Source organism: Chelonus insularis, unplaced genomic scaffold (assembly GCF_013357705.1).
Source record: "Chelonus insularis isolate UGA/USDA-ARS -01 unplaced genomic scaffold, ASM1335770v1 contig_24_pilon, whole genome shotgun sequence".
Taxonomy (NCBI): domain Eukaryota; kingdom Metazoa; phylum Arthropoda; class Insecta; order Hymenoptera; family Braconidae; genus Chelonus; species Chelonus insularis.
The window spans coordinates 1,347,826-1,375,398 of record NW_023276446.1 but is presented as its reverse complement, the minus strand read 5'-3'; the positions used below and the strand labels follow the sequence as shown (position 1 = coordinate 1,375,398).

Genomic DNA, 27,573 nt, shown 5'->3' with positions numbered 1-27,573 from the left:
ACATTTCGCTACGAGAGAAGCGCCAGAAGAACTTTTCTTTCGTAGCGGAGAAGTTGATACTGCCTCGAGGTGAATCAAGAACTGGTGGAAGAGTGTAGGCGCAGACTTGGAGACTGATGACATCATCGCCTCTACCCGGAGAATCACTTCAGACTTATATACTACTTATAAGTGTTCACGTGAAGCTGTATAAGGTCCAACATTCATGATGATTACTGATTGTGAACTCGTTTTTTTACCTTAATAGCAACACACAGACACACACGTGTGAGAGGACACTTCAAGGGCGTAGATCTTTCTTTCCTGTTAAAATGATTGACAAGATATGTCTTGTTGGAAAAAATTGTTAAGATGATGAGTCACATTTTTTATTGTTTATATATTCAACAGACAATCAAACTATCTATTATTACCTACACCAAAATAATTATTTTTATATAAAATGTTACTGATGGATTCATTTTTAGTCGCAATGAAATATTTTTTTTTGGAATTGACGTTGTAACATTTTGATAGATTCAGTCATGATGGTTACTTAAAGTAATTTATTGAAAAATACATTTATATTGTGCTCAATTATTTTGAATAGAATTATTTGACAAGGATAGGATCTGAGATTGGAGAAAAGAATTTTCACGTGTTCTACAAGTGCATACATACTACATGCCATTTACTAAGACCCAATACTTAGTTGTTGAGAAAAATGACCTAATAAAGTTTCTTTAATATTTTATCTATATGTTATATGTATGCAATAGAACATAATATAATAATGATCGATTTTTTTAATAATTATTGATTTTCTTTCAATGATTTTTATAATTTATTAATAAATAAATCAATTGGTATTAGTTCATTCTTATTTTTCATTGAATTGATTATTTTTTTTTTAAATTCATGTTGACTCAGAATATGAGAATTAATGTAATATCACGTTTATTTAAAATTATCATTTTGAACTGAATATCAAAATACATTTGGTTAAATTTAATAAAATATTTCATTGCGAATATTTTAAATTATTTTTATTGATTGAATGAACATTATTTTTTATCGCAAAAAATTTTTTATCAATCCATAATAATAGTAATTAAATAAATGAATTAAAAATCGATATTTTTTCGTCCTAGATGCTGGTAGCAGATACTTGTTATTTATCTAGTCGCGTGGAGACTTCAATACGTGGTTTCCTGCAACCGCAATGTCGGTCTGGTTATGACTAAAGATCACAGCCATCTTTGATAGACTAAATCATTATAATTGGCTGATCCACCCACGCAATTGTATCATTTTTTGTAGAGAAAAGAGTGATGAAATTGAATTAAAAATTTCTAGCAAAGAAAAAAAAAAGTTGATTAAAAAAAGGTAAATATTTTTGTCCATGAAATGTTGAATATTCAAAAAGTTTAAATTAATGTGTGGGTATCTACGACGGTTATATAAAAAATTCTTTAAACATTTTCAGACGGTTCGTTACCAAGCAGGGACTATAGAAATCGATTCGCACCTGCTCGATCCAGTAAAAAGAAAACTTTGGAACCCCCTAAGCCCTTAAAAGTATCCTGAAGAGTGCGAGGAACGCACGCAGGTTTTCGGTTAGAGAACTCCAGACGTTCTCATGTTTTCTTGTTGGGGTTTACCAACGTCCTGAGTTTCGTTTTATAGACATTGGACATTTTCGAAGCCCCTCTGTAGTTCTTTTGGTCAGGTGGGATCCGGGAAGCGTTTCATTTGATACTCGAAACGTTTATTTTTTCTAGTCTCAACGACATTCTAAGCATTCAGATTTATGTTAATTTTTTTCTATCATATTTTATTATTAGAAAATATTGAAACGTAATTATTTAATTTATTACTGAAAAATAATGAATCACAATTTATACATGAAATTTTCATAAAAGATCTCATTTTAGACTAGAAATGACATTCAAAATTTTTTCTCAACTTGTAATCGTTTAAAATCATCATAGGCATCTTAAAAATTACCCAAAGTCATTAATTTATCTAAAAAAAAAATCTTTTGTCTACTTGGAAATTTTTTTAAGAATTACTTGAACCAACCATTAGCAACCTTTTTAAGTTTTTATTATAATGGAATAGCTTTCAACTCCCCACGTGAGATGAATCCCCTTCAGGTAAAAACTAAAAACGTTTAAAAATATCCATCAAGTCTTTTATATTTTACATTGTAACAAAAATTTATTTATATTGGACAAAGCACATACATTAAATATTTAATAATATTTATTTTTTCTGATAGCTTCTCTAATTATCAAATATATTGAAAATCAATATCTAGATAATTTTTTTAGCAGATAAAGATTTAATAATTAAATTTTCAGGTGATTCTGATGAGGAACTGCTAAATTTGATGAAGGAAATTAAAATAAATCGTTTAGCAAGGACGATGCATATCCGGCGGAAGTTGAAGGGCATCGTCCAAGGCTACAATAAGCTTTTACCTCCCTCAAAGAGTGCAGGTGTGCAATGATATACCTCTAGAATTAAAATTAGCATAACAGTATTTCTTCAGAATTGATATTCTGGAAAGTTAGCATCTTTGCAGAAATAACAATGACTCTTGAAAAATTCTCTAAAATTAATCATTTGTTTAAATCTCTAGAAACTTCTCTATAATAAGATTATCCTTGTGGAAAAATTTTTAGAAAAGCCTAAGAAAATTTTTGAAAACCGTTAGAAAAATCATTTATCTTCGAGATGAAAATGAATAGAAGAATGCATCTACGTCTTTCTTATTTGTAATACGTGGAACCGGATGAACGTTCTTTTCATTATTAAAAGTATAATATCCTGAATGTTTTTTAAGAAAAAATCTCCTCTTCTTGTCTCAAATAATAATGATAATTACAAAAACATCATTATAATATTATTATTATTATTATAAAAACAAATGAACAAAGATTGTAAGATTGATTTTGGCATTTTTGTGCTAACAGGGATTGCAAGGCTCATGGAAATAAGTAACAGAGACAGACTATGTGGAGTCGGGAGAATGAAGAAAACGGTTAGAGAACATTTTGGAGGGTGTAGTGTTATAAAAGAAATCAAGAAAGACGAGATGTATAGATTTTAAGAGAATGTTAGATCATCTTGTGTCTGTATGTATATATGTTGGTATTGGGTGTATAGTATGGGAATCGTTATGGGCTACGTCTATAGTCGGTTGGAATGCGTTTTTTTTTTCTTTTTGTGTCTCCCTATATACCTGGCGGGTCCGCTCAGCCTCCACAGGTAATCCTGTTCCGCCGTCCGGTTGAACAAGCGCCGCAAGAAGGGGCGGTCGTGTCTCTCCCCTTTGCCCCCTGCCACTCTAACAGACTCCTGAATCTTCAGGATGCTTGAAGTGGGAGAGACAAGAGAAAGAACGACGAGAACTTATAGTATTATATCGCAGAAGGCACCAGACAAGAGAGGGAATCTGGAGGTCGTTCGTTTAGAATGTGTGACGTCATTCAGGGGGATTCGAATGAACCAATAGTTAACGTTCTTACTGATGGCGGTAGGGTGGGGAGCGCTTGAGGCGCGCAAAAGGTGTGTGTGACCTCAGTGTTAGGGCGCGGGGCCAGTTTCGCAGTGAGTGCGGTAGTGATCTCATCTTCGTCCTCTGGTGTTCTTTCACTGTCTGTGTTACTCTTCATCAAGCTAACGTAAAGCATGAAGAGAACCAAGTCCATCATCATCATCAACAATGTTCTTCAAAAGACTACCAACTGTCGATCGAATTATTATCCAGAAAATAACCTTACTTAAGGACGAGTGATGCAATAGGTAAGTCAATTTATACTTTAAGAGGTTACGAAATCTGCCGGAAGTTTTTGCATGATGCCTTTTCTATATGATAATATAAATATATCTGTATGTAAAATGCTTTATCCTCATTTTTTTTTCATGTCCGCGTGATTACATTATCACTCTCTCAGAAATATATATTATGCTGTTGCTTGAAGAAGATTAAGATATCACGGAGTTTAGTATTATTCGAGTGTTTTTGGCGGGATAAGAAGGTTGGTTAAACAAAGAAAAAAATAATATTAATACAATAAATATATATGCGTAAATGAAGTTATTTTCTTTTTCGCTAAATACTCAATCGCAGACGCAGTTCCCACGTAGTAAGACCGGAAAACCTTGTCGGCGTTCTTGTTACTTTCCACCGATCGTCGACACGCTCCGGCGTTCATCTTTCCTCAAGCATTTTTATTTCCTTTTTTTTCAGATTCATTGTGTGTACTAAGTTTTCATCATTCTCTTAGCAACAATATTTTTTATTGTTTATATCTCTATTAATTTATGCATCGAAAGACTTTTTTTTTCTTTATTCAAGTTGGTTGAATTTCTTCGATTATTTGGTTATTTTATTTGACGAGTAATGAGTAATAGTTATCCACAAATGTATACGCATGTGGCTAGCAATCAGAAATCAAATAGCAGCTTAAGATAATACAAATTGCTAGCCGATATCGTATTAGGGTATTATTTTAGTCAATTCTCATACTATATTCGTCTTCAACTTGTTTATTTCTTTCATTTTCTGGACATATTAGATTGATGTATTATCGTTGACCTTGATTTCTTTGTAACCTGAATAAAAATTCTGAGAAAAATATAATTAATAAATTAAGATCTTCCAAACTGCGTAAAATATCGTCTTAGTACGCATATATATCTATTGGGTACATATATTATAAAAAAATAAAAATGTCTATTTTTTTAGATCAGAGATATATAATAGAGAAACTATCTAGTATAGCTTTGAATAAGAGTTTAAAGTCAATAGACTTTCAAATAGGCATAATAAAATTAGAATGTACAAGTGTGTGACTTTCAATACATTTTCAATAGAAATAATAATAATAACAATAATAATAAATACCAATAATTCTTCCAACCGACCGGTATACTATATTAATGTTTATCATCTTTACACAAACTAGCTGACTCTTATCATTTTTTATCGCAATTTAAACTCGATGCGGATCCATATACTTATCGTAAAAAAGAATTACATTAGTTAACGATTATAAAAATACTTCAATAATTTAACCTTTTTTCAGTATCGTTTATTATTTTCCAATATAACAATAATAATAATTGACCAATAAAATATCACCTGTTTCCATGATTAAATATCATTATTTTTTTTTTTTTTGTTGAAAATGAAGTCTTTTTCTGTATTAAATAATTAATATTTATGTTTCTCTTTAACTTATCTATATACATACGTACATTCATTTTAAAAAAATAATTATCATCATTTTTTATTTATACAATAGAAGACAATTCGCCAGAGTTATTTGTGTATATCGCATTCACAGGAGAATGACCATTTTTTTACTGCGTGACGAGCAAGGCAAGTCAAATAATCTGTAGTTTAAAAATGTACAAGACGTCGTCAATTCTAATAACGGAATGCTGAGTGCAAACAACACACGTTAGCCAAGGTAACTTGGGATGAGCTTATGTAGTCAATGTATAATAATTTTAGTTAAACTTATGTTATAGCCAGTGGTCAGCTTATCATTCTTTTGATGATGATGATGGTGATGATGAAATATCAGCAATGAAAATATTAAATACTAATGATAATTGTATACGGATCATGTATGACGTCAAACTTTTAATAGATATACTTTGGAGTATCCATGAAATTTTTTTAAAATTCATATTCATTCGATAATTATTATTTTTACTGTATTGGAAAGAACTTTGATCTAATGGTTGATTTATTGAAAAAATGAATGTTTGTAAAATCAATAATTGAATCTATTTGTAATCTTAGATTATCTGATGCTTCATAAATTTTTACTGGGAAACATGATTTTACCATCTTATTCAATGGAATTATCAATGAATCATTTACCTGATTCACTCATCACATTAAAAGTCAGACGGAATTACTGTTGATTATATGTATTACATTGAATACTATTATAAAGAAATCAAAAAATAGTTCATTATTTGTAATAACATTGAATGATTCGGACATTTTTTAAAATTTTTTTATCAATTTCAATAATTGATTAAAAAAACTACACACTTAAATAGTATAATGGAATTAAATTACATAATTTTTTTTCAAGTTTTTTTTTTTATTTAAAAGAAATTTTTTTAATTTACAGAACAATCAAGAATATTTTCTGTTCGTTTACTAGATGCGAAAGTAATAAGGAAAATATATTGTCCAAGTTTCACTATTGCCAGTGAATAGGTAAGGAATAGACTTCGTCTAATCTGGACGTCAATTTGAATTGTATGTAATTCTTTTATTAGACTAGCCACTGTGTCAACATATAGAATATTAAATAAACGGCCGTATTATTCATAGGCATAGATAACGAATTTATTATAAAAAAAAAACTCGAATAGTTGAAACATTTTAACTATAATATACATTTAAAATTTATTGTAGATTATTAGTTTTTTATGTAATTAATCGTCTAAATGATTTTTCTTTCACTGCTTCAATTGATATATACATGTATACCATACAAGAAAAAATAATGTGGGTGAATAAGAAAGAGAGAGCTAAAATGAAATAAAATTCAGACACGCATAAAGCAAGATCATAACTTTCTCCCAATGAAAACCGTTACGCAAATAACTGAGGCCAGAATCACGATCTCGTGAAACGAATAAAAAAATTGCTATGAAATGGAAAATATTAATTAATAATTTTTTAGAAAAATATCAATTAATTGTTCTTCATTCATTAATGTAACACAATATTGTAAGTTTGTTCTTTGTTAATAACTAAAGCATTAATTATATATTATCACTTTTACTTATATTTTATAATTAAACAAATTTAAGCTGATAATAATAAAATATTTGTTACTTGCTAATTTTAAATTATCAGAATAATTAATCAAATTTATTTGCAGATTCATCATCTAAAACAGTTATAAGGATTGAATTGATGGATCCGGTTAATGCTTAAGGCTGTGAAGAGAATTCTGGCAACACTTATCTTGTGAACTAGTAATTACATGGCAAAGTCAAGACATCGACGTGAATTACAGTCAACTTTCACTCCCAAATGTCAACGGTTGTTTCACTTTTCAAGTCCCCTTCGTTTACGACGTCTCTCGTGCATATCAATCAATGCGAGACGACAAAGAAACCCTTGTGACCTGCTACATGAATTCTCATGTTTCAGGTGTGCCACGCGCAAAGAAAAGAAATAAGTTTCCAGAAATATTTTCAGTTACAAAGTACGAATATTTATCACTTTTTTTTCTTCCCTTAATAAAATTTCTGATAGCAATAATTTACTATACAACAGAAGATGATCGAAATAATTTGTAATACAAAATACAGTCGGCTCAAAACTACATTTCCATAATTTTATATGGTTTGATGACTTATTCAACATCTTGGTGCGGACATTTTCTTTGGTTATCTAGCTGTATGAGTATTATTTGACTTCATAAAGCTAGGTTACCGGAGTTAAGATCCTCGCCATATCAACTCCAACGAACCACTCTTTTATTCAAGATTTTAACGCATCGTTTAATTTAAAGTATCTCAACCTTGTCATATCTTTATTTTCAAGGTATTGTCTTGAATATGGTTTATATCATCGAATTTAGACTAGAATTGATTGTTTTTTTAACTACTTACAATTAATTATTAATAAAGAAATATTTATAATAATAAAAAATAAAAAAATAAGTTAAAATATATTCATTTTAATGCTATCTATGCTCTTCAAATCTTTATAATGATTATCCAATAAATACTATTATGTAAAATAAATTTACCAAAAAAAGTACGTACCTATACTTTGGAAGGTAAACTAAAATTGAAAACATGAAATTTAATAGTTATTTGTAACTTAAAATTAATATATATATTATGATTTAATTCTAAAGTAAAAATTGTTAAATTCATTAAATTTTTATCTTTCTTTCATGTAATTAAATAGTGTAAATTGAAGAAAATACTTGCGTGTTGATAAATTCTTGAATGATAATCCAATTTGTGATTGCATTTATTTCGATAATAAAAATATTTGTACTGAAGAATATCCTCATCAATTACATTATGGACTTTTTACTGAAGTTACTTCTTTGAACATCAATTAATACTTGAAGACGTTTTGTTAATATCTATAAACTATTTTAATCGTTTAATAAGTTTCAAAGTATTGATATTGAAAATTATGTTCAAAAATAGGAAAACAGGTAAAAATAATACTCAAAGATTAGATTAATAAAAAGAAAAAAAGTAATTTATATAGAATTCCAATTATGCAATAGTACTTTACACATAACATTTTTTTACTTATTGCTGATTAAGTAGGGTCCTGTCATTAATTGTAATTAGAAATAATTTTTTATGTTTTAATAAGAATCCAAATTTTTATTATTCTATTCACATACATCTGTAACTTTTACAAATTATTTCATTATAACATTTAAAAATGTATATCAATTCATTAATTGGAACAATGATTTAATTTTATAGCATGTATATGATCATATATACAATTATTATTACGTTGATTAGTTAATAAATATAAAATAATCAAAAGCTCATGAATTACTTTTCAAGTATAAAAATTAAATTATTTACTTAAAAATAATTGATAACAATTCTCAAACGTTGATAAAGCTAGTGGTATAGTCTTCAATTGATTCCAAAGTCCCATTGCATATGGTATATGTTTTTCTTCAATCAATTTATCAATCAAAATTTTAATATTCCCCTTAATTTCGTCTAAAGTATGGTTTAAAAACATTTCTTCTAATGTTTTATTGTAAATAGGATGATGAGGTGGAAAATATATAATTAAATTGCGGAAAAATAATTCTTCAAGTGTTGGTAAAGAGAGTTCAATATTCTCACGAGATTTGATTAATTTAATCGCCTCTTCATGCAACTTTGAATCATCTACACATAATCGAAGGAAAATTGAATCTTCAAATGAACATTCTGTTTCAAATTCTGTAATAAATTTACTGTAAGCTTCTGAATCAAATTTTTGATCCATTAGAAGTTCTTTATACTCTTGTAATATTGCTATTTCATTTTTCGAATTAGTGTTTCGTGGAATGAATCGATTCACCGATTTCACCATGCAAAAAATAGGATGATTGTCATTTATGAATTCAGGGTTTGTAAATTTAGGCCACGATTTTAAAATTTCCTTGATTCTGGAATAATCATCTTTAGTTACCATTTTAGAAAATGAATGGTTGAATATTGCAAATCTTTTTTCTTCTGTTGAGTCGTCAGCAGTTTCAGAACTATCAGTTTTGATTGATTCATTTGTGGAAATTATATTACTTTCTTTTGTGTTACCATCTTCAACATTTCGATCAATACTATCTACATTAATTGATGAACAACTCTCTTTTAAAGATACACATGATGGTACAGAATTTTTCTTTTCATTATTCTCAATTTTCTCGTCATTAGAATCAGAAAAATTACTCCAATTATCATCCCATCCTTCTTCTTCTTGAGAAAATTCTTCAGTTTTCATTTTAAAAGCATCATTAGCATATAAATTAGATGCTTCAGTTTCATCTAAATTACTAATAGGATTTTTATCACAATTTTCTGATATTTCTTCATGAAGAATTAACTCTTCTTTATCATTTGCATCATTCAACTCTTCGGGAATATTTTCGACTTGATTTTCTTGCATTAATTTGTTGTACCAATCTTTCAAATACTTTTGAATATTATTTAATTCTTCATTATTTACAATTTCATTATGTTCCTCAGTCATTATAACTTCATCTCCAATTTTAGAAACCATTTTTTGAATTATATCTATTGGCGTATAAAAATATAAACTACTGGCACCTGTACACACTTTCATATATAATTTTATAGAATAAAAATATAAAGCAGTTAAAATATATAATTCAGTATGAGGTAAATTTTCAAATACATCTTCAGCGTGAGAAAAATAGTTGTGTTGGAGACTCAATAAATAGCTAATACCCAAGAGCCAATCATCAGAAAATATATAAGTTGCTAATTGAACTAGAAAATGATTTATATCGCTAACGTTAAGACCATAACTAGCAGTTTCACTCAAAGCATTGATTCGTAGTAACGTTTGACATATTTTTAATTTTATATTATTAATATCAGGCATTGAATAATCATTGTATTTTGTATCAAAGCGACTTGTGTTACAATTTTTATGCAATGAAATATAGAAAAATGGAAAACTTTGAACTTCATCACGCTTCAGTACCTCACTATTATTTGTATTATCAATTGAACTTTCTTGATTATTCTTTGTATTAATATTTGTTGCAGTCTTCCAAAAGCTGTGGCTACTTACATTTTTTAAAATTTCTAAAGTTGATTGTTTTACTAATTGTGCTGAATTCTTAACTAACTCAGTTGATGTTTCCAAAATTTTCGGTACAAATTCTTTTATTTCACTCTGTGGAGTTGTCATAGCATCAGTGAATTCATCATCACTATCATCATCATTTTTCTCAGCATTTTTCGATTCATAAATGGCTAGCCAATTTTCAAGACTCTTATTTAAATCTTGAATTTCAAGTAAATGAAGTTGTTTCAAGGTACTTTCAAGTAATTCATTAGGACCATAAGTCAGTGTAAATGCAAGAGCTTTTTGTTTAAAAGTTAAATCATTGTAATCATCACAGAATCCAAGCTTTTGAATAATTTTCCATGCTTGGAAATAGCTACTATCAATGATTTTTTGACAAATAGATGCACAATATTCATAATCTTTCACTTCGAAAGCTTTTTGTCCAACTAAATCTAAAACTTTACCTTCACGATTTCGTACATTGTTTCCTTCAATATTTAAATAAGAAGCTAATGTTAATAATCTTTGTTGTCTTTTATAAGCACCTTTTTTATTTTTCAGACAGCTCTCAATTAATTTAAGTCTATCTTGGCATAATCTTACTTGAAGGGGTAATATAGAAATATTAAATTCATTTAAAATCTGTAGAGAATTAATTAAATTATTTTCTTCCTCAATTAAGGGATTATCATCTTCAATAAGATGAAGACAAGATTTTGCCAGTTCCATACTTGAATCATTGTGACTTTTCGAATTATTGAAATAGTCTCTACTAGCTGCAACAATTAATTTTACAGCTTTATCGTAAGATACTTTTACTAAAGAGTTTTCTGTTTTCTTTGTTTCTATTAGAGTTGTACAATTTTGTATGTTTATTTTTATACCTGATGCTAGCCTGGACATTACACAAATTTCGAAGCAATCTTCTACAGTTAAGCAATTCAAAATAAATTCTTGAAGTTCACACATATCATTCAATACTTCAGCCCAAGCTTCTTGATTTGGTGGTGGTGAAATATCGTTCAAACTATTCGACATTTGTTGCAAAAGTAATTTCGTTTCTTCCGAGTTTGATTTGTTGTCGTGTATGTATTTTATTGTACATGTGACATTATATTTATTGAGAATTTTCAAACATTCTAATTCTCGTTCAAGTTCTCCTACTGGATCATAAATTTCGCCAGAAGCGTTTTTCATTGGCTGAGGTTTTGGCAGAGTATCGAAAATTGCTTTAGCCTTTTCATACATATTTGGATTAGTACAAGAGTAAATACAATCAATTGCCAATAAAATGATATCTTCTATCATGTTTAGAAGTTCGATATCTTGTTTAAGATTTTTAAAAAACGTTAATGGTAATTTTAGATCATTTTCACTAAGATTTAGTAAGTAACTTTTAAGTAGCTTTTTATCCAAATCACCATTCAAATATTTTTGCTTTCTGTAAATAAAAGCCAGAACAAAACGTTTTATATTGGTCACAAAATTCTTTTCAGTTGATGTGCTCATAAGTAATTTGATTTTTTCTAATTCTGATAACTTTTCAAATTGTGCTAACGACATATTTTCAATGCCAACGTTATAAACTATATCATCCAAGGTTTCTAAGACTAATAATAAATTATCCAAGCCCATAATTTTGTGCATTCTAGCAATTTTAATTAATTCCAAAGCATTTTCAACAATCCAACTATTTCTTTCAATTTCATATGCCCTAGACTTATACCATTTTGTTAATAAATCCATCGTAATTATTGTGGTTTTATATACAGAAAGTGAAGGATCTGATTCGTAAATAAAATGAGAATCATTATCATTGTTTGTACTAATAAAACTTTCAAATTCATGCTTCTCTACCCAATCCTTTGGCCTTAATTCTTTTTCATAAAGTAAAAACAATTGTCCTTGATCATCACATTCTGGTAATAGTTTTTTATATTCACATGGATTCAATGTTTCAGGAAAGCAACTGATTATTATTAACCAGTGAGGCATCAATTTTGGTCTATGATATGTAAACAGAATATTTACTGCTCGATGATTACAATCTCGAGCAAATTGTATAGCATTTTCTAAAATAGTTAGTTGACGAAACTTTTCATAAGATTCTTTGTCATATTTTTCTGGATCATGAATAATTATTTCATACGTTTTCAATTTATCCAAATGATCTAATAAATGTTTTCTATTCGAAAGTAATTTTTTTTGTGATTTTGATAAAGAATTAAAATCAACATTTTTAATTGCCTCATTCACCTTTTGCATGTATTTCAAATTAACACTAACGTCAGTTAAATAACTTAAATCATCACTGTTTTCATTTATCACAATTTGTTCATTATCATTTTCATTCATTTCTAAAAATGTTTCTAAACTTGTTTTTTTCAAACCAAAATTCAATAATTCACGAGCTGCTTCCAATGTTTTTGGCACTCTCATAATACATTCATTCAAAACCCATGATCGATTACGAACTTTGCTCAAATGTTCTTGAATTGCTTGAAGAGAAAATTGTGATTTTCTCCATTGAGTTTGATAAACCAAGTCAGTATCTAAATTATAAGAATTTGCAAGACTCAAAGCTTCTTCATAATTTTCAATATCAATTTTTCTTGAATAAAGTTCTTCTGGAGTTGTACTTTTAAGTCCTAAAATCCTATAAGTTCTTTGCAATATTTTCGTTTTTTTTCGTTTCGGTTGAAAAGTTTCTATGTCAGTAATGGAATATAAAGCATTCCGTATTAAATTTGTAGTATAATTCATCAGTGTTGAAGGTTCCAATTCATCCTCCTCTTGTTCACTGTCAGAAACTTCTGAAGACTGTTCATCAACACTCGGTTCTCTATTTCTCTTTTTTGTGACAATAGTCATTTCACAATCAAGACACAAAAATCCTTTGTCTGAATAAAACTCAGAAATTTGTGGTTGGCCATATAGAAATTCAGGACTCGTGCCTAGAAGATTTTTCAAATCAACCATAGAACATACGGAAATTGCACCAGAGTATCTGGCGATAATTATTGCATGATCCGACCACCATCCAATATCTATTGGATGATATTCGGAAAAGCCAACAGGCAACTTTCGATATTTAGAACAATGTAATGGATTATGAGCATCGTAGTTGGGCTGTTCATTTAATTTCCATTTTTTCTTCAATTGTAAATTTGGCAAGTTCCATAAAGATATCGCTCCATCAGTGTGTAAACAAACTAAATGGTTACAACTTGGTGATACACTAATACGAAAAATTACAGCTTCTTCTGGCATACGAAATTTTGGTATCAAATTCCATAAAGATAATGTATGAGGTGTAGTATTCTCTTCAAATGTAAATGATAATTTATAGTAAGGATAGTCATTCAGAGGTCTCCAAGATGTTAAACCAGTACTTGAAGCTACCGATGAGTAGGTTTGAGTAATATTATTACCAGCAACGATATATAAGTTGTGTTTATGATCATAAGCGAATGCATTGACACCTTTTCTATAAAAATTTCCAAACGAAAATTCATGTTTTGCTTCATATCCATAAGTTCCTGATATTAAATATGATTTTAGTAATCCACTGTAGGTTGTTACTAGGATTTCATATTTCCAAATGTCTGATTTTACTTGAAGATTTTTAAATATCAAAGATGCTATCGCATCACCTGCTTCTAATATATCTGGATTTTGTGCTTCAGTTTTAGGATTTATATTGAATACATTATTACCTAATGAATTGTAGAAAGATAAATGACCACTGCTTGAAGCTAATACAAGAATTGATCCATCTGGACTCCAAGTGACTTTTCGCCATTGGGGAAAAGCATCTTTCGGTACTGAAAAATTAATAATCAATTTTGTATATTGATTATCATAAATAATAAAGTTATCTATTAATCATTCAATTATGTATTAAATTTTACCAGATGCTTTGCCAATAACTGTAGAAAATTCATCTTTTGATCTTCTTATTTCAATAATATTTTCATACAAAATTGCTAAAAGCCTTCCATTATCACCAATTGCGAATTTCCATGGAAGTGTAAGACTTACTTGTTGAGATATACTCTCAGGAAGAGAGTAACTATTATTGAGATATTTAATGGCATTCTTTATTGTCCCCGTTGTAGATAAAATAGCACTGCCATTGTTATATCTCTAAAAAATGAATTAAATTTATTAGTTATTGTTTGAAAAAATAATTAACATATACTTGTACAATTTGACAGTTAATAGATTGAAGATAAGTCATTGTTAATAAAACTTGAATAACTTTACCACTAGTTCAGGTTCTTGTTTTTTGACAAAATACTCAATAAGTTCATAAAGAATTGAATCATTATCAATATCCACTTGCTTATTATCCATATTTAGTCATTTAATTTATAACAGAGTGACAGATAATGATAGAATAACCTCTTTTCAATATCATGACAAAGTAATAATTTTTAAAATTACTATATATTAAAAAATCCAATAATCATATGGCAATGTAAGTGCCTATACGTGTACAGATGCATTAATGAACAGGTTAATAAAATATTAAAAATGTTGTTATACATTCTTTTACATAATCAGTACGAATTAGTTTGTAATTTTTTTTTTCGGAGCAACACAGATGATTAACTGGAGACATCGAAAATGGAGCCAAAGAGAAACGTCAAATGTCGACATTATACATGTGTAAAGTAGTTCGTTACCGATATGGAGGGGCGCTGCTCCAAAGTTCAATCTTATATATCCCCTGTAGTTGAAGCTCTTATTATTGCATAGTCTCAGAGTTTTATTCCCTTTTATTTTGATCTATCAAAAATAAAATTGCTAACTTGTATATAACATTCTCAGCTGACTTGGAGTTAAAGTGCGTCGTAGTAGTTTATAAGTTCTTTACGCGAGAACGAAATGAGCCTGACATCGAAATCATTCAAAGAAAAACGATCATTTGGTAAAGAAATATTTTTAAATTATTTGTCTAATAGTATATTTTCAGTTCTATATATATACGCTTTAAATTTACAAACAAAAACGATTACCAAATTTTGTAAGGTAGCTTTCTATTATTTCTAAACGCTGTCATAGAAAGTCATCATTTTTGTCAGGCAACTAGTTGATTATTTCACGATATAAATAATGCTTTTTCTTTATTGTTTACTTGTTTTCATAATAAAACATTGTTGAGAGTTTTTTTCCAGCACAACGAGTAGCTGATGTGGAACTGATTCGAGAACGTCATCCAAATAAAATTCCTATTATTGTTGAGAGATATTATGGAGAAAAACAACTACCATTATTAGATAAATCGAAATTTTTAGTGCCTGATCATCTAACAGTTGCTGAACTCATCAAAATTATCAGGTAAATGAATTTATTTTATTTATAAGTATATTACAAAAAAATATTTACAATAATATTCATATTGATAATAATAATAATAATAATAGTGATAATACTAAAATCATTGTATGTTTATTGATTCTTTTATCAGACGTAGATTGCAGCTTCATCCCACTCAGGCTTTTTTTGTGCTCGTAAATCAAAGAAGTATGGCAAGTGGAAGCATGACAATGGCTCAATTATATCAGAGAGAAAAAGATGCTGATGGATTTTTATACATGGTTTTTGCAAGTCAAGAAGTCTTTGGATGTTAGCTTGGAATAAAATTAAGTTGTTTTAGGTAATTATATATTCAGTGTTTAATATTTATTAATTCTGATTTTACCAATAATACATTATTGTTCAATAAGAGGAAATAATATTAATTTTTTTTTAAAATTATTTTAGCTAAATATGACAATTTTTCGTGATATTTTTAATAAAGCACTGCAAACGAATGAAAAAAATTTGTGAAAATGTTTAAAAAAATCACACATTTAACACTTGATCGTGTAAAAAATAATTTATTCGGGTGTTTTCAACTATTAATTATATATTTGGAGAATCGAGCAAAGTAAGGAAACAGGAAAATATACAAGGAGTGTATGACAATTAATTAAAACAGGTAGTGATCATGAGTAATATTGATGATATTGACCTTTGAAGAATCACGTTTACATTACTGTATTTTAAATGTTAAGAAAGTAGACATTAGAGTAGTGAAAAATAATTCACATAAAACAATAATAAATCATTGTCAGTAGACACAAAATATTATAATGTCAAATGCTAAAGTGTAAGGTGAGTCAATATGTTTGTTGTTAATATGATAATAATATTATTAATTAACAAGATATAGTAATTCTTCACGAATAATTAATAATTGTTTCAAGTTACATCACCTAAAGTTATAATATCTATCATAAATGTCATTTAAATTGACCAATTATGAAAAAAAATTATTACTGTATAATTTACTGATAATATAAATTTGAAATAATTATATTCATAAAAGGAATTAAGATGAAAATCGTCCAGTGTAGAAATAATTTTAATTTATTAGTTTCACATGTATTTATAAAACAAAAAACTAACTGTCTGAGCGAAATTAATAATGACATACAGTCGTAAAGCTCTGATTAATTATTTTCTGCCAAACTTTTCGATACCTGACAATTTACATATAGTTGTGTACATTTTTTACTTAATATTCGAGTAAACTATGTGGAAGCAAGATTTATATGTAGGGCATACATTTTAAATGTATAATATACATATATAAATATATATTCTTTAATCTATGTACCTTTGAGTGAATTTTCAACAGATATATCAAAGAAAATAGAAATATATTTCATTTCCTGACATAAATATTTGATAATATAATTTATTTATATTAATATATTAATTTTGTGTAGAATTTTAGTATACAAAAAATATCATAAATATGACTTGAAAAAAAAGAAGTAAAAATGTTGAGTAAACATTTGTTTATATCAAATTTAGCGCGCTTAGAGATCAATAACGATGACATCACTTCAGAAAAAAAAAGAATGACAACATTCGATCATGTAACGATATAAATCAAGAACTTATAGATACAATGATAAACTATCCCACAGTTTGATTATAAAAATGTTTAAAATATTTAATGACAATTGTATCCAAAGAAAAAAATCTCTAATAGTCATTTTATCCACTAACTATATCGATGGCATTGAAACGAGATATTACCAACGGTAATCAAATTTCACGGTAGGTAGAGTAAATTTCTTAAAGTAACTGATAAAAGATAACAGCTATAAACTGATATACATATTTTCGAACAATTGTTATAATATTAGATCATTATTACAGAAAATAAATGAGAATTATCTATAATTCCGTTAATTGTGGACACAGAGACCTATTTACATATATAATAAAAATATTAATTAATAATTTTCGATATTAATATTAAAGGTTACATTTTTATTATATAAATTATTTTTGTGTACATTTAATCAATTTCAATTATTGGTATATTTTTTTGAAATATTTATTATAATATACATATTGATAAATACAACGAATCTAATATTTATAACAGGAACAACAATGTTGGTAATTAGATTTAAAAGATATTATTATGGATGCAATATTGCAATATTGCATCCATACAATGATATGTGTATATTATGTCATTTTTTCTGCATTATTATGTTTTGATAATTATAATTAGTGAAAAAAGTTACAAGTAGTCAGACTGCTTGAAATATCACCCTACAATAGTAATCGTGAAAAATCATTTTTCTACTTGTTTTTATTATTTGAATTTATATAAAAACTGATAAATAAACTTTTAGTTTTGGTCATTAGAATGTAGCTGTCGTTAATGTCTTTCCTGAATCTGTATGGCACCTAAAAGGATGTATAGTTTAGTGTGGTAAGTTGACTACAGTGATATGATTCATGTAATATAAGTGAGTGTAGAGAAGTGTGGGTAAGAGGGCAAGCGAGTGAAGAGTGGCAAAGAAAGAAGTTCAAATGCACCTGGTCTGGTTTAAAGACAAACGGAGAGAGAGAGATAAAAAGAGCGAGAAAGCGAATAAATGACCTGCGGACTCGGAGGAAGTACAACGCTGCGGGTTACTGAGTCTTCGTATACTAGCGTTCACCTGTGTGCAAGGTTGCCTGTTACCTTCGAACTCGAAGCTTTCAAAGTAAACCAGAAATTAACGTCTACAGACAACTCTGGTCAAAGCTGTTATTGTACATTTATTTTCATTTAAATACATCAGCTCGATGTGACTGGCGGTATTTAAAAGCAAATGTATACTGTAAGATTACACCCACTAGTCTACATATTATATTTTAAGCTACAAGTAAGAGACGAGGAGAAAGAAGAGTCAGAGTTAGTGTCCAAGTGCCGCGTGTGAGCGCGAAGAAACGCAAATGCGCTGACACGGATTGTGGCACAATAACAGGTAGCGTATTGTGTCATTCAATTGTGTCCTCGGTTTATTATTCTCTTAATTATGCTTTTAATTATTTACATTTAACTATAATTGTGTGGTTAAAAAGTTTTTTATTAATTAAAAAAATTTCTTTCTTATTTTTAAGTGAATTATTGAATGAGTCAAGACGCTGATCTGGCACGCCACCGAAAGACTCACGAAATGGCTACTCAAGCTACATTTTTTTAACTTCCATGACCTTTTCACGCGATTAGGTGCGGTGTGAGAAAATCTCGTCACAGGTATACGTGTCAACCTGTGACCCGCCCACACTTTTTATCTAAAAATATTTGTTTAATTTTTTTCTTTCAACGTTCACAAATTGTTAGTGACTATACATATACAATAATTATTAAATTAATTTAGTTAATTAAAAATAGTGTATTAAAGAATTTATAAAATATTTTGGAGTCTTAAAACATCTTTCACGTTATAAAAAAAAATGTTGCCAGCGAAGCGAGAAAATGAGAGCGAAGGGAATGGTTTTTAGGAGAAGGGGAAGACTATCTACTAGCACGAAAGAATAAATGTCTAGTTTAAACACTGGACAGGGTCATTAAATTTGTTATCGACCTTGTTAGACATTAAAATGTATTTTTTAGATTTTTTCTTGAATAGGTTTATAATTACAGTGTTTGATTGTTTTGTAGAATAATATGGACAGAGAATTGGAGCAGTGTGACAGTGATAATTTGAATGACGGAGACGTTGAACGTAAAGGAGACATTGATTTTTATGATAGACATCGTCGAACTATGGACTGCTCTGGTGATCCCGATATAGAGGTAAAAATTTCATTAATTAAGTGATGTACTCATTAAATTCAACATAAATCAAAAGCTCGCACCTAAATTTACAATCATAGTAATAAAATTTTTTATTTACAGAGAGATATTGAAAGAGATCAAAGTAATCACACTGATATGCTCGATGAAAAAGTTGATTACAAAATTGGAAGAGATTTTCGAAATTTAGGACACCATCGAAGTATGGTACACATGCACAGTGGTATTGAGCATTTAAATAATGCAGATGTTGAGGTTTTAATTTTTTTTCTACATTCATTTGAAAGTTAATTAATTGATAATTTAATTAAAACCGTTGTTTTTTTCATCAAGGTAAAATTAGCAAGAGATGTCAGAGGATCACTTGGTCTAGGACTTTCTTTAGAACTTTGTGTTGTTTGTGGAGATCGAGCAAGTGGTCGTCATTATGGTGCAATAAGCTGTGAAGGTTGTAAAGGCTTTTTTAAACGTAGTATTCGTAAACAACTTGGTTATCAGTGTCGAGGAAGTAAATCATGTGAAGTTACCAAACATCATCGAAACCGTTGTCAATATTGTCGACTTCAAAAATGTCTTGCTATGGGAATGCGAAGTGATTGTAAGTTTTAATAAATCTTTTTAATTATATATTTTATTAAATTCAAAATAAATACTTATAGTTAAATTAAATAAATTATTTAAAAAAATGTATGAATATAATAAACATGAGCAAGCTTGGGGTGTTTTAGCTGTTCAACATGAGAGGAAACCAGTACTAGGTGATACAGCAGCAGCCAAACTGAGCAATCGTGGTCCAAAAGTTAAACCAGAACCTCAACAAACAGCACCAGAAACAGCACCTATATGGGAGCCACCAGAAAGCCCCAGTGTTGAAGACCAAAGTAGTGACAGTGATCTCAGTGATGCACTGACTTTAGCAAGAGAACGTTTACTCATTTCTCATGCCCTCGAAGGAATGGCAAAGCTAATTAGTGATGTAAACTACTATTTTTCATGTATTTTAAATGTATAAGGTAAAAATTCAATTTGTTATAAATGAATATTATTAATTATAGAGTGTAAACGGATCAGAAGAACCAGAAGAAGAATGGACAGGACAATTATTATTTGAGAGGCATACCGTATTTGAATTACGAGCTCCTAGTCCAGCTCCAGCTTATTTATCTATACATTATATTTGTGAAAGTGCTGCGAGATTATTATTTCTTTCTGTTCATTGGGCCAGAGGAATTCCTGCTTTTCAAGCTCTTCCGTAAATTTTAAACAACAAAATAATATTAAATTGCATGGTAATAACACAAAAATTTTTTTTCTAGCTCGGATGTACAAACTTCATTAGTGCGGAGTTCGTGGGGTCAATTGTTTACTCTTGGTCTTGCTCAGTGTGCTTATACACTGTCTCTTCCTAGTATTTTGACGTCAATTATTAATCATTTACAAGCAAATATTGCTCAGGAGAAAATAACTGCAAGTAAAGTGAAGTTAATAACTGAACACATATGTAGACTTCAAGACTGTGTTAGTTCTTTACACAAAATGCAGGTTGACTCGACAGAGTATGCCTACCTCAAGGCTCTAACGCTTTTCAGTTCAGGTGAGTCATTTAATATGACGTGATGGTTTGTTTCTCGGACTGAATTTATGTATAAAATTCTTTTACTAAAGTCATTCGTAATATTTACCTCTTTATTTAATGTTTAGACAATATCTTAACTGGTACCTGGCGTAAGAAAGTTGAAGTGTTGCAAGAAGCAGCATGGAGTGAATTACAACAACGTGTAAATCCTGATAGATTATCTCGATTACTTTTAAGACTTCCACCACTTCGCTCAATTAATCCAAGAGTTTTGGAAGATTTATTTTTTGCTGGTCTTATTGGTAGAGTAAGCGTTGCTAGTGTGGTGCCTTTCATACTCGGTATGCAAGATTGTAAAACTGAATCTGATACCCAGATGGTATGATAATTGTTATTTGTGCAATATCATTTGTTACCTAAGAGTAAGGATTAATTTTAAGTGTTGAATATTCGAAAAATTAATTTTATACAAAATATTTACATATTTTCTTGATTCCTTAATGTTATTAATGGAAACTTTTAAAACATAAAAACAAAATTACATATTTGTTCTAAATAATCAGAGACTTAACTAGATTTTAGGATTTTAAGATTTGACTTCATTGTTATGGTTATGCGTAAAACTCTTATTCAAAAAATATTGCAATTATTCAAGATGTTATTGCTCAAAGTATTAGAATTATATATTGTTAATCAAAAAAATGATAATAGAAAATATTTCAAACATATTATTTTTATATATCATCGACAAAAGAATTAGCTAGTAAAAAAGGTGATCATTGAAAATTATATAAATACTTAATAATTAATTAGAAAATGCAGTGCTTATTAAGAAAAGATTTTTAACAATCTATAAATATATTTTTGTCAAAAATAAACTAAAATAATAACATTGTTAACGTTGTACCTGTTGAATTAGTTGATTTTTTTCATGTACTTGGTTAACAGTTCTAATTCCTCAGTGGTTATTGTTGGTATTAAATTGTATCTTTTTGGAAGTATGTAATTAAGAATGTATCAAATTAATATATGTATCATTATTTAATAATCATAGTGCTTACATTCTGTTTATTACATGCTAAAAATGTTAGAAACATAATAATTTTATGTTTATTTTAATTGAGATTGTGAATAATATTAATTTTAATCATTTTTAGTTTAACTATGTAAAGATTGTACATGGATTTACTTACTAATACATGTAAATTTTTTGTATAATCAGTAAAAAATGTATATTTTAAACTATTTAATTTCTTTTCTCATTATGTCTACTATACTTGTGTAAACTATGTTCACTTATTATTATGAATTTACTTTTATTAATATTATTTTAATCATGTTAAATACAATACTTACAAGAACGTAAAAACTGTCTTCATTTTTTACTCCAAATTCTTAAGTGATTAAAGTGTTATTCATTGTCAACAAGAATACACTTTAATTTAATCTAATTAAAAAAATATAGATAATAGGTTATGATTAAAATATTGAATTAATATTTTTATATGCGTAAGTTGGATGTATAAGATTTAAAAAATTCAAATATCATTTTTAATTGTTTTGAGGAGCTAAAGAAGCATAATGCTTTTTACTTGTCACGGCCCTGATGTGGATCATGATGACTCACAATCAAGATTTTTTCCAGTGGGATTGGACGCTTGGCCCAAACTTTCGATTCTTGATGAGTAGTCGCTAGTAGTCATCATATGTGTGTTGTGACGGAAGAATAAGTGTAATCGCGATAGATTATAATACTTATTTCAATGTCTATCATTCATTTAGCAGAATAACACTCTATAAGAAATTTTATTCTGTAGTGTTTTTTGTGAATAAATTAAACATTTTTTTCAAGATAATATTTAATGACAATTATCAGATATCAAATCTTCAACACTGAGTGAAGTGATATGACGATTGACAAGCATAAAGAACGACAGAACTTGTTGTAGGTGTATGAATTGCAAATTGTTTTGCAATATAAATGAACTAAAACATATTTGCATAGTTTGAAAAAATACTTCAAAAATATATATAGATATTTGTGTATCTATATTTAAATATATATATGAATCAATTTTTTAATACTTGGTAGAGGTTATAAATAATAAATAACCTTAACTCATCAATAAGTTTAGAAACTAGAGTAAAATATTTTTTTAATTATTAAATAAATTCTATATTTGGTTATGCGGTAGTTGTATGCGTCAACTGTGAATAATTATACAATTGTTCTAAATGGAAATTACGAATTTCCAGGAAAAAAAAATTATAGCTTATTGAAAAGGTAAAAGCACATTTTTATTATTCACTTTATATTGAATTTTATATAATGCAATAAATAACTTGATAGATTTTAATTATCTGAAATGTTACAATTTTATTTGCTTTGGTTTCTTTTCAGCACTTTGTTGATATTCTACGCAAGTTAATTCCTTTTGAATAACCAAACTTAATTTTCTAAAGTCTTGGATTTATCTGAACTGGATTATTTGTGGCAGACTGTTTTCCAGATAATAATATAACTTCTAAGTTCAGTCAAGTTAAAAAAAGGAATCTAAGTACAACGATTATTGTATCATGCCTAAATCAATCAATTGTAAATGGTCCTTTTGGAGGTCATTAATTATTTAAAAAGTCTTATTAGCCATCAAAAATATTGTCCTGATAATCCAGAAATGGTGCTTTTGCTATAACATATTGCAGTAATGTTTATCTTATCAATCAATCATTTCTAAAAAATATAAGAGAGGATTTCTTCTATCTATCTTTTCAAGCGCATCATTTGTTTGTTTTACAAGGTGTGTGTGAATGTCATTCTTACTTTTAGCTTGCAGTAATACGTGGCCAATAACAAATTTCAATCATCATTTTACCTATTACCTGCAATTTTTATTAATAGTCTTTGTGAATAACGAATCTTATCTAATCCACGCTTTAAATCATTCCTAATTAAATTAGACATTTATTGCTACATTACTATATAGTATGTCTTTAAAAAGTTTTTACATTTGAAAATAAATAATTATATTCCTTTTCTCTTTTTCAATAAATTCTTCAACTATCAGCTTAAAAGTTCAGTTTTATTTTATATTTCAAATGAATAGAAATATGTTTTTTATATTTTATTGAAAATTTAAACGTTTCCGATTGTGGTTTTACTTCCTTCGTTCGAAGGGGAAATAATATGTAAATTAATACGCATTTGTGATTGTTATTTATATAAAAGTCAAGGAAAATAAATAAATATGAAAATTGTATTTTTATATTACAGATCAACAAGGAAGGTGACACGATTAGACGTGACATCAAAGTCGAAAGGTAAAAAGAAACGAACAAAAAAAGTGGATCAGTTAAAAAATAAAGAAGGCAATTGTTGTCACAAGATAGAAGAAGAAAAGAAAGAAGATAGAGAACAGACAGTAGCCAACGATACATCGAAACTCGTCGAGCACATAATGGAATTTCCAATATCAAGACTGGATAATCGAGTACCCAAAGAAACACCAATTACCGACGATTATGAAATCAGTAACCACGTTCTTGGGCTTGGAATCAATGGGAAAGTTGTGCAATGTTATGATAAACAAACCAGACAAAAGTATGCGTTAAAGGTAAAAAATTTATAATAATTAATAAAAATAATAAATGTGAATAGAAAACTTTGCAGACTTTTATATTAATTGATATTTTATTAATTATACACGTCATCGATATTATTTGTATAGTATTCTCGATCAAAACTATTTAAGCCTGGGCCACACGTCATCATCTATTTATACATTGAGTAATTTCCTACTCAATGATTTGGTTTATAGTCGGAAAAAGAACTCGCAGTTCAATGAAACGTATCAAAAAATAATTTCAGCTCAAGTTTTAATTATAAAAATGATTCAATTAATTTTTATATATTAATTTACATTTAATTTTCTACACAAATGATAATTGTCAATAATTCCCTTTTTATAGATTTTTTTAGTATAAGTATTAATTTCTTAATATCCACTTTGTAAAACCATATTTAAAATTAAGGTCAATTGCTTGATAATTATTCATTAAAAAGCAACAAAAAAAAGTTTATTAACAAGAAAAGTTCTGTAGAGGATTAACAATAAGTTCATATATATAAGTTAATGTTCGAGTAATCAATTTTTTAATAATTTTTTAAGGTGTTACATGACTGTGTAAAAGCAAGAAGAGAAGTTGAATTACATTGGAAAGCTTCGAATTGCAAACATATTGTTCAAGTCAAAGATGTGTATGAAAATACTTATGGTGGAAATAAATGTTTATTAGTTGTGATGGAATGGTAAAATACATACTTTAATTATTCTTTAATTTATTAAATAAATGATGACATTAATGAAATTAATGAATTATATTGTTGTTATCAGTATGGAGGGAGGAGAACTTTTTGAACGGATTCAAAATCGCCAAGATGGAGCATTTACAGAAAGAGGTGTGTGGTAAAGATAATTTTAAATTTTTAAAGAAATATAATAATAAATTTAACACCAGAAATATTTTTTAATGTAACAACTATAAATATTTTATTGATGGATCGAATTTAATTCAAATAAAAATCGTAATATCTATTGGTTTTTTATAGAAGCTGCACAAATAATGTACGAAATATGTCTAGCTGTTAAACACATCCATGATATGAATATCGCTCATCGAGATCTTAAACCGGAGAATCTTTTATATTCTAAACAAGGTAATGTGATTGTAATAAAAAACAACAACAATTTGGGAATTACTTTTTTATCTTATCACTTGGAATAATTATTTTTATCAACCATTATTTGTAATACTTAATTTAAACTTTCAGATAACAATGGAATTTTAAAGTTAACAGATTTTGGTTTTGCCAAAGAAACGAATTTAAAAGATACATTACAAACACCGTGTTATACTCCCTATTATGTTGGTAAGTTAAGAGAATATAGTAATTTAATAATTAAAAAAAAATGCATTACGCGTTGATATGAATAAGATATAAATGTTGATATCACTGATGTTTGTTGTAGCTCCAGAAGTTTTGGGTCCTGAAAAATATGATAAAAGCTGTGATATTTGGTCTCTCGGGGTGATAATGTATATTTTGCTATGTGGATTTCCACCGTTTTATAGTAACCAAGGACTAGCAATTTCACCGGGAATGAAAAAGAGAATTCGTCTTGGCCAGTATGATTTCCCTGCACCTGAATGGACAAACGTCAGTCCAGAAGCAAAAACTCTTATTGCAGAAATGCTTCGAACTGATCCAGCTGAAAGACTTTCAATTGATCATGTAATGAGAAACAAGTGGATTTCTGTAAGTTTTATTTTTTTCTAAATTTTAACAATTAAAAAAAATCTTGATTGGATATAAAATTATTCGAAAAATTCCAGCAATATACGGAAGTTCCGCCGACTCCTTTATATACTGGAAGAGTATTGCGTGAAGGAGAGGAACTCTGGCCTGAAGTACAAGAGGAAATGACTCGTTCTTTAGCCACAATGCGTGTAGATTACGACGCTGCTAATCTAAAACAATTAGATAATACAAATAATCCTCTATTAATGAAACGTCGACGAGCAAAGCAGTTGGAAACAACTTTGTCGCCAATGACGGCTTCTTAAAGTATTTTAAATGAAAAAAATTAATGTTAGCACCAAAATAACAAAACAAACATGAAAATAAACAGAGCTTAAATATCATCTGTAATAAAATCAATTATTTTATTCGCATACAAGTATCAATTATAATATAAAATATTATAATAATTGACGATTAAATAGATGATACAGAATAATAAATGAATGCCCATTGTGCAGCTATTTCAAAATTAAGAAGTGATATAGTTATATTTTTGGCTGTAGTTTGATAAAGCTTTTGTGGTATTGGTTATAAAAGAACTTAATTGATACTAAGTTAGTTATAAAATTAAGAAAAACTAGTGTTTCACTCAATAATTACTTACGATAAATGTGATAAGATGTTGACATAAATTAATTTCTGTTATATTTTGGTATTTAAATTGTTCACTTTCCACTTATTGCTCATGATAATAAATGAACATCACTCTTCTACCGTCCGAAATTATAATAGTAATTTTCTGGAAGTAGTTGTAAAGTATAAGCATAACTTATTTAACCATGTTATGAGATTTTAAAATTTCAAATACAAACGAATTTATTTGAAAAATGTCACCGATCAATTTTTTAAAAGAGAAAAATGATATAAGTTAAAATTTTAATCATCATAAAAAATAAAATATACTTTATTTTTATTCATAGCCTTAACTACTTAATTTAAATAGTTAATAAATAAAATAAATAAACAATTTTATGGAACAAGAAATATTTTTCGCATTAAAATAAATATTGTGACTACCACTCATCTTCGAATTTAAATTAAAATAAGGAAAGATAATTTATTTTTAAACATAAATTAAGAAATTCATTATGGCATTGTTTTAAAATTGAAATTATTAGAAAAATATTTTTAAGTTACATTCCGTAATTAGAAAGTTTCACACGTATTTATAA

At 28.1% G+C, this 27,573-nt stretch overlaps 2 protein-coding genes, 1 long non-coding RNA gene and 1 pseudogene across 3 annotated transcripts; 3 read left to right on the top strand and 1 right to left on the bottom strand.

Annotated features, from left to right (window-relative positions):
- The first annotated feature begins 3,582 nt into the window (after window positions 1-3,582).
- On the top strand, window positions 3,583-5,998 carry LOC118064677 (uncharacterized). Its single transcript, XR_004690073.1, has 3 exons — window positions 3,583-3,789; window positions 5,337-5,462; window positions 5,524-5,998. It is a non-coding gene; the product is annotated as an uncharacterized lncRNA (long non-coding RNA).
- Window positions 5,999-8,505: 2,507 nt separating this feature from the next.
- LOC118064676 (neuroblastoma-amplified sequence-like) lies at window positions 8,506-14,947 on the bottom strand. The gene is made up of 3 exons (XM_035079444.1): window positions 14,591-14,947; window positions 14,236-14,470; window positions 8,506-14,148 (listed from the first exon to the last, which is right to left on the bottom strand). Exons 1-3 carry the CDS (start codon window positions 14,678-14,680, stop codon window positions 8,588-8,590), a joined length of 5,886 nt encoding a protein of 1,961 aa, XP_034935335.1. The 5' UTR covers window positions 14,681-14,947; the 3' UTR covers window positions 8,506-8,587.
- Window positions 14,948-15,098: 151 nt separating this feature from the next.
- On the top strand, window positions 15,099-16,986 carry LOC118064664 (microtubule-associated proteins 1A/1B light chain 3A-like). Its single transcript, XM_035079426.1, has 4 exons — window positions 15,099-15,257; window positions 15,505-15,667; window positions 15,798-15,986; window positions 16,094-16,986. Exons 1-3 carry the CDS (start codon window positions 15,215-15,217, stop codon window positions 15,958-15,960), a joined length of 369 nt encoding a protein of 122 aa, XP_034935317.1. The 5' UTR covers window positions 15,099-15,214; the 3' UTR covers window positions 15,961-15,986; window positions 16,094-16,986.
- A 1,149-nt stretch (window positions 16,987-18,135) lies between these two features.
- On the top strand, window positions 18,136-27,046 carry LOC118064647 (uncharacterized; annotated as a pseudogene).
- Window positions 27,047-27,573: the final 527 nt, after the last annotated feature.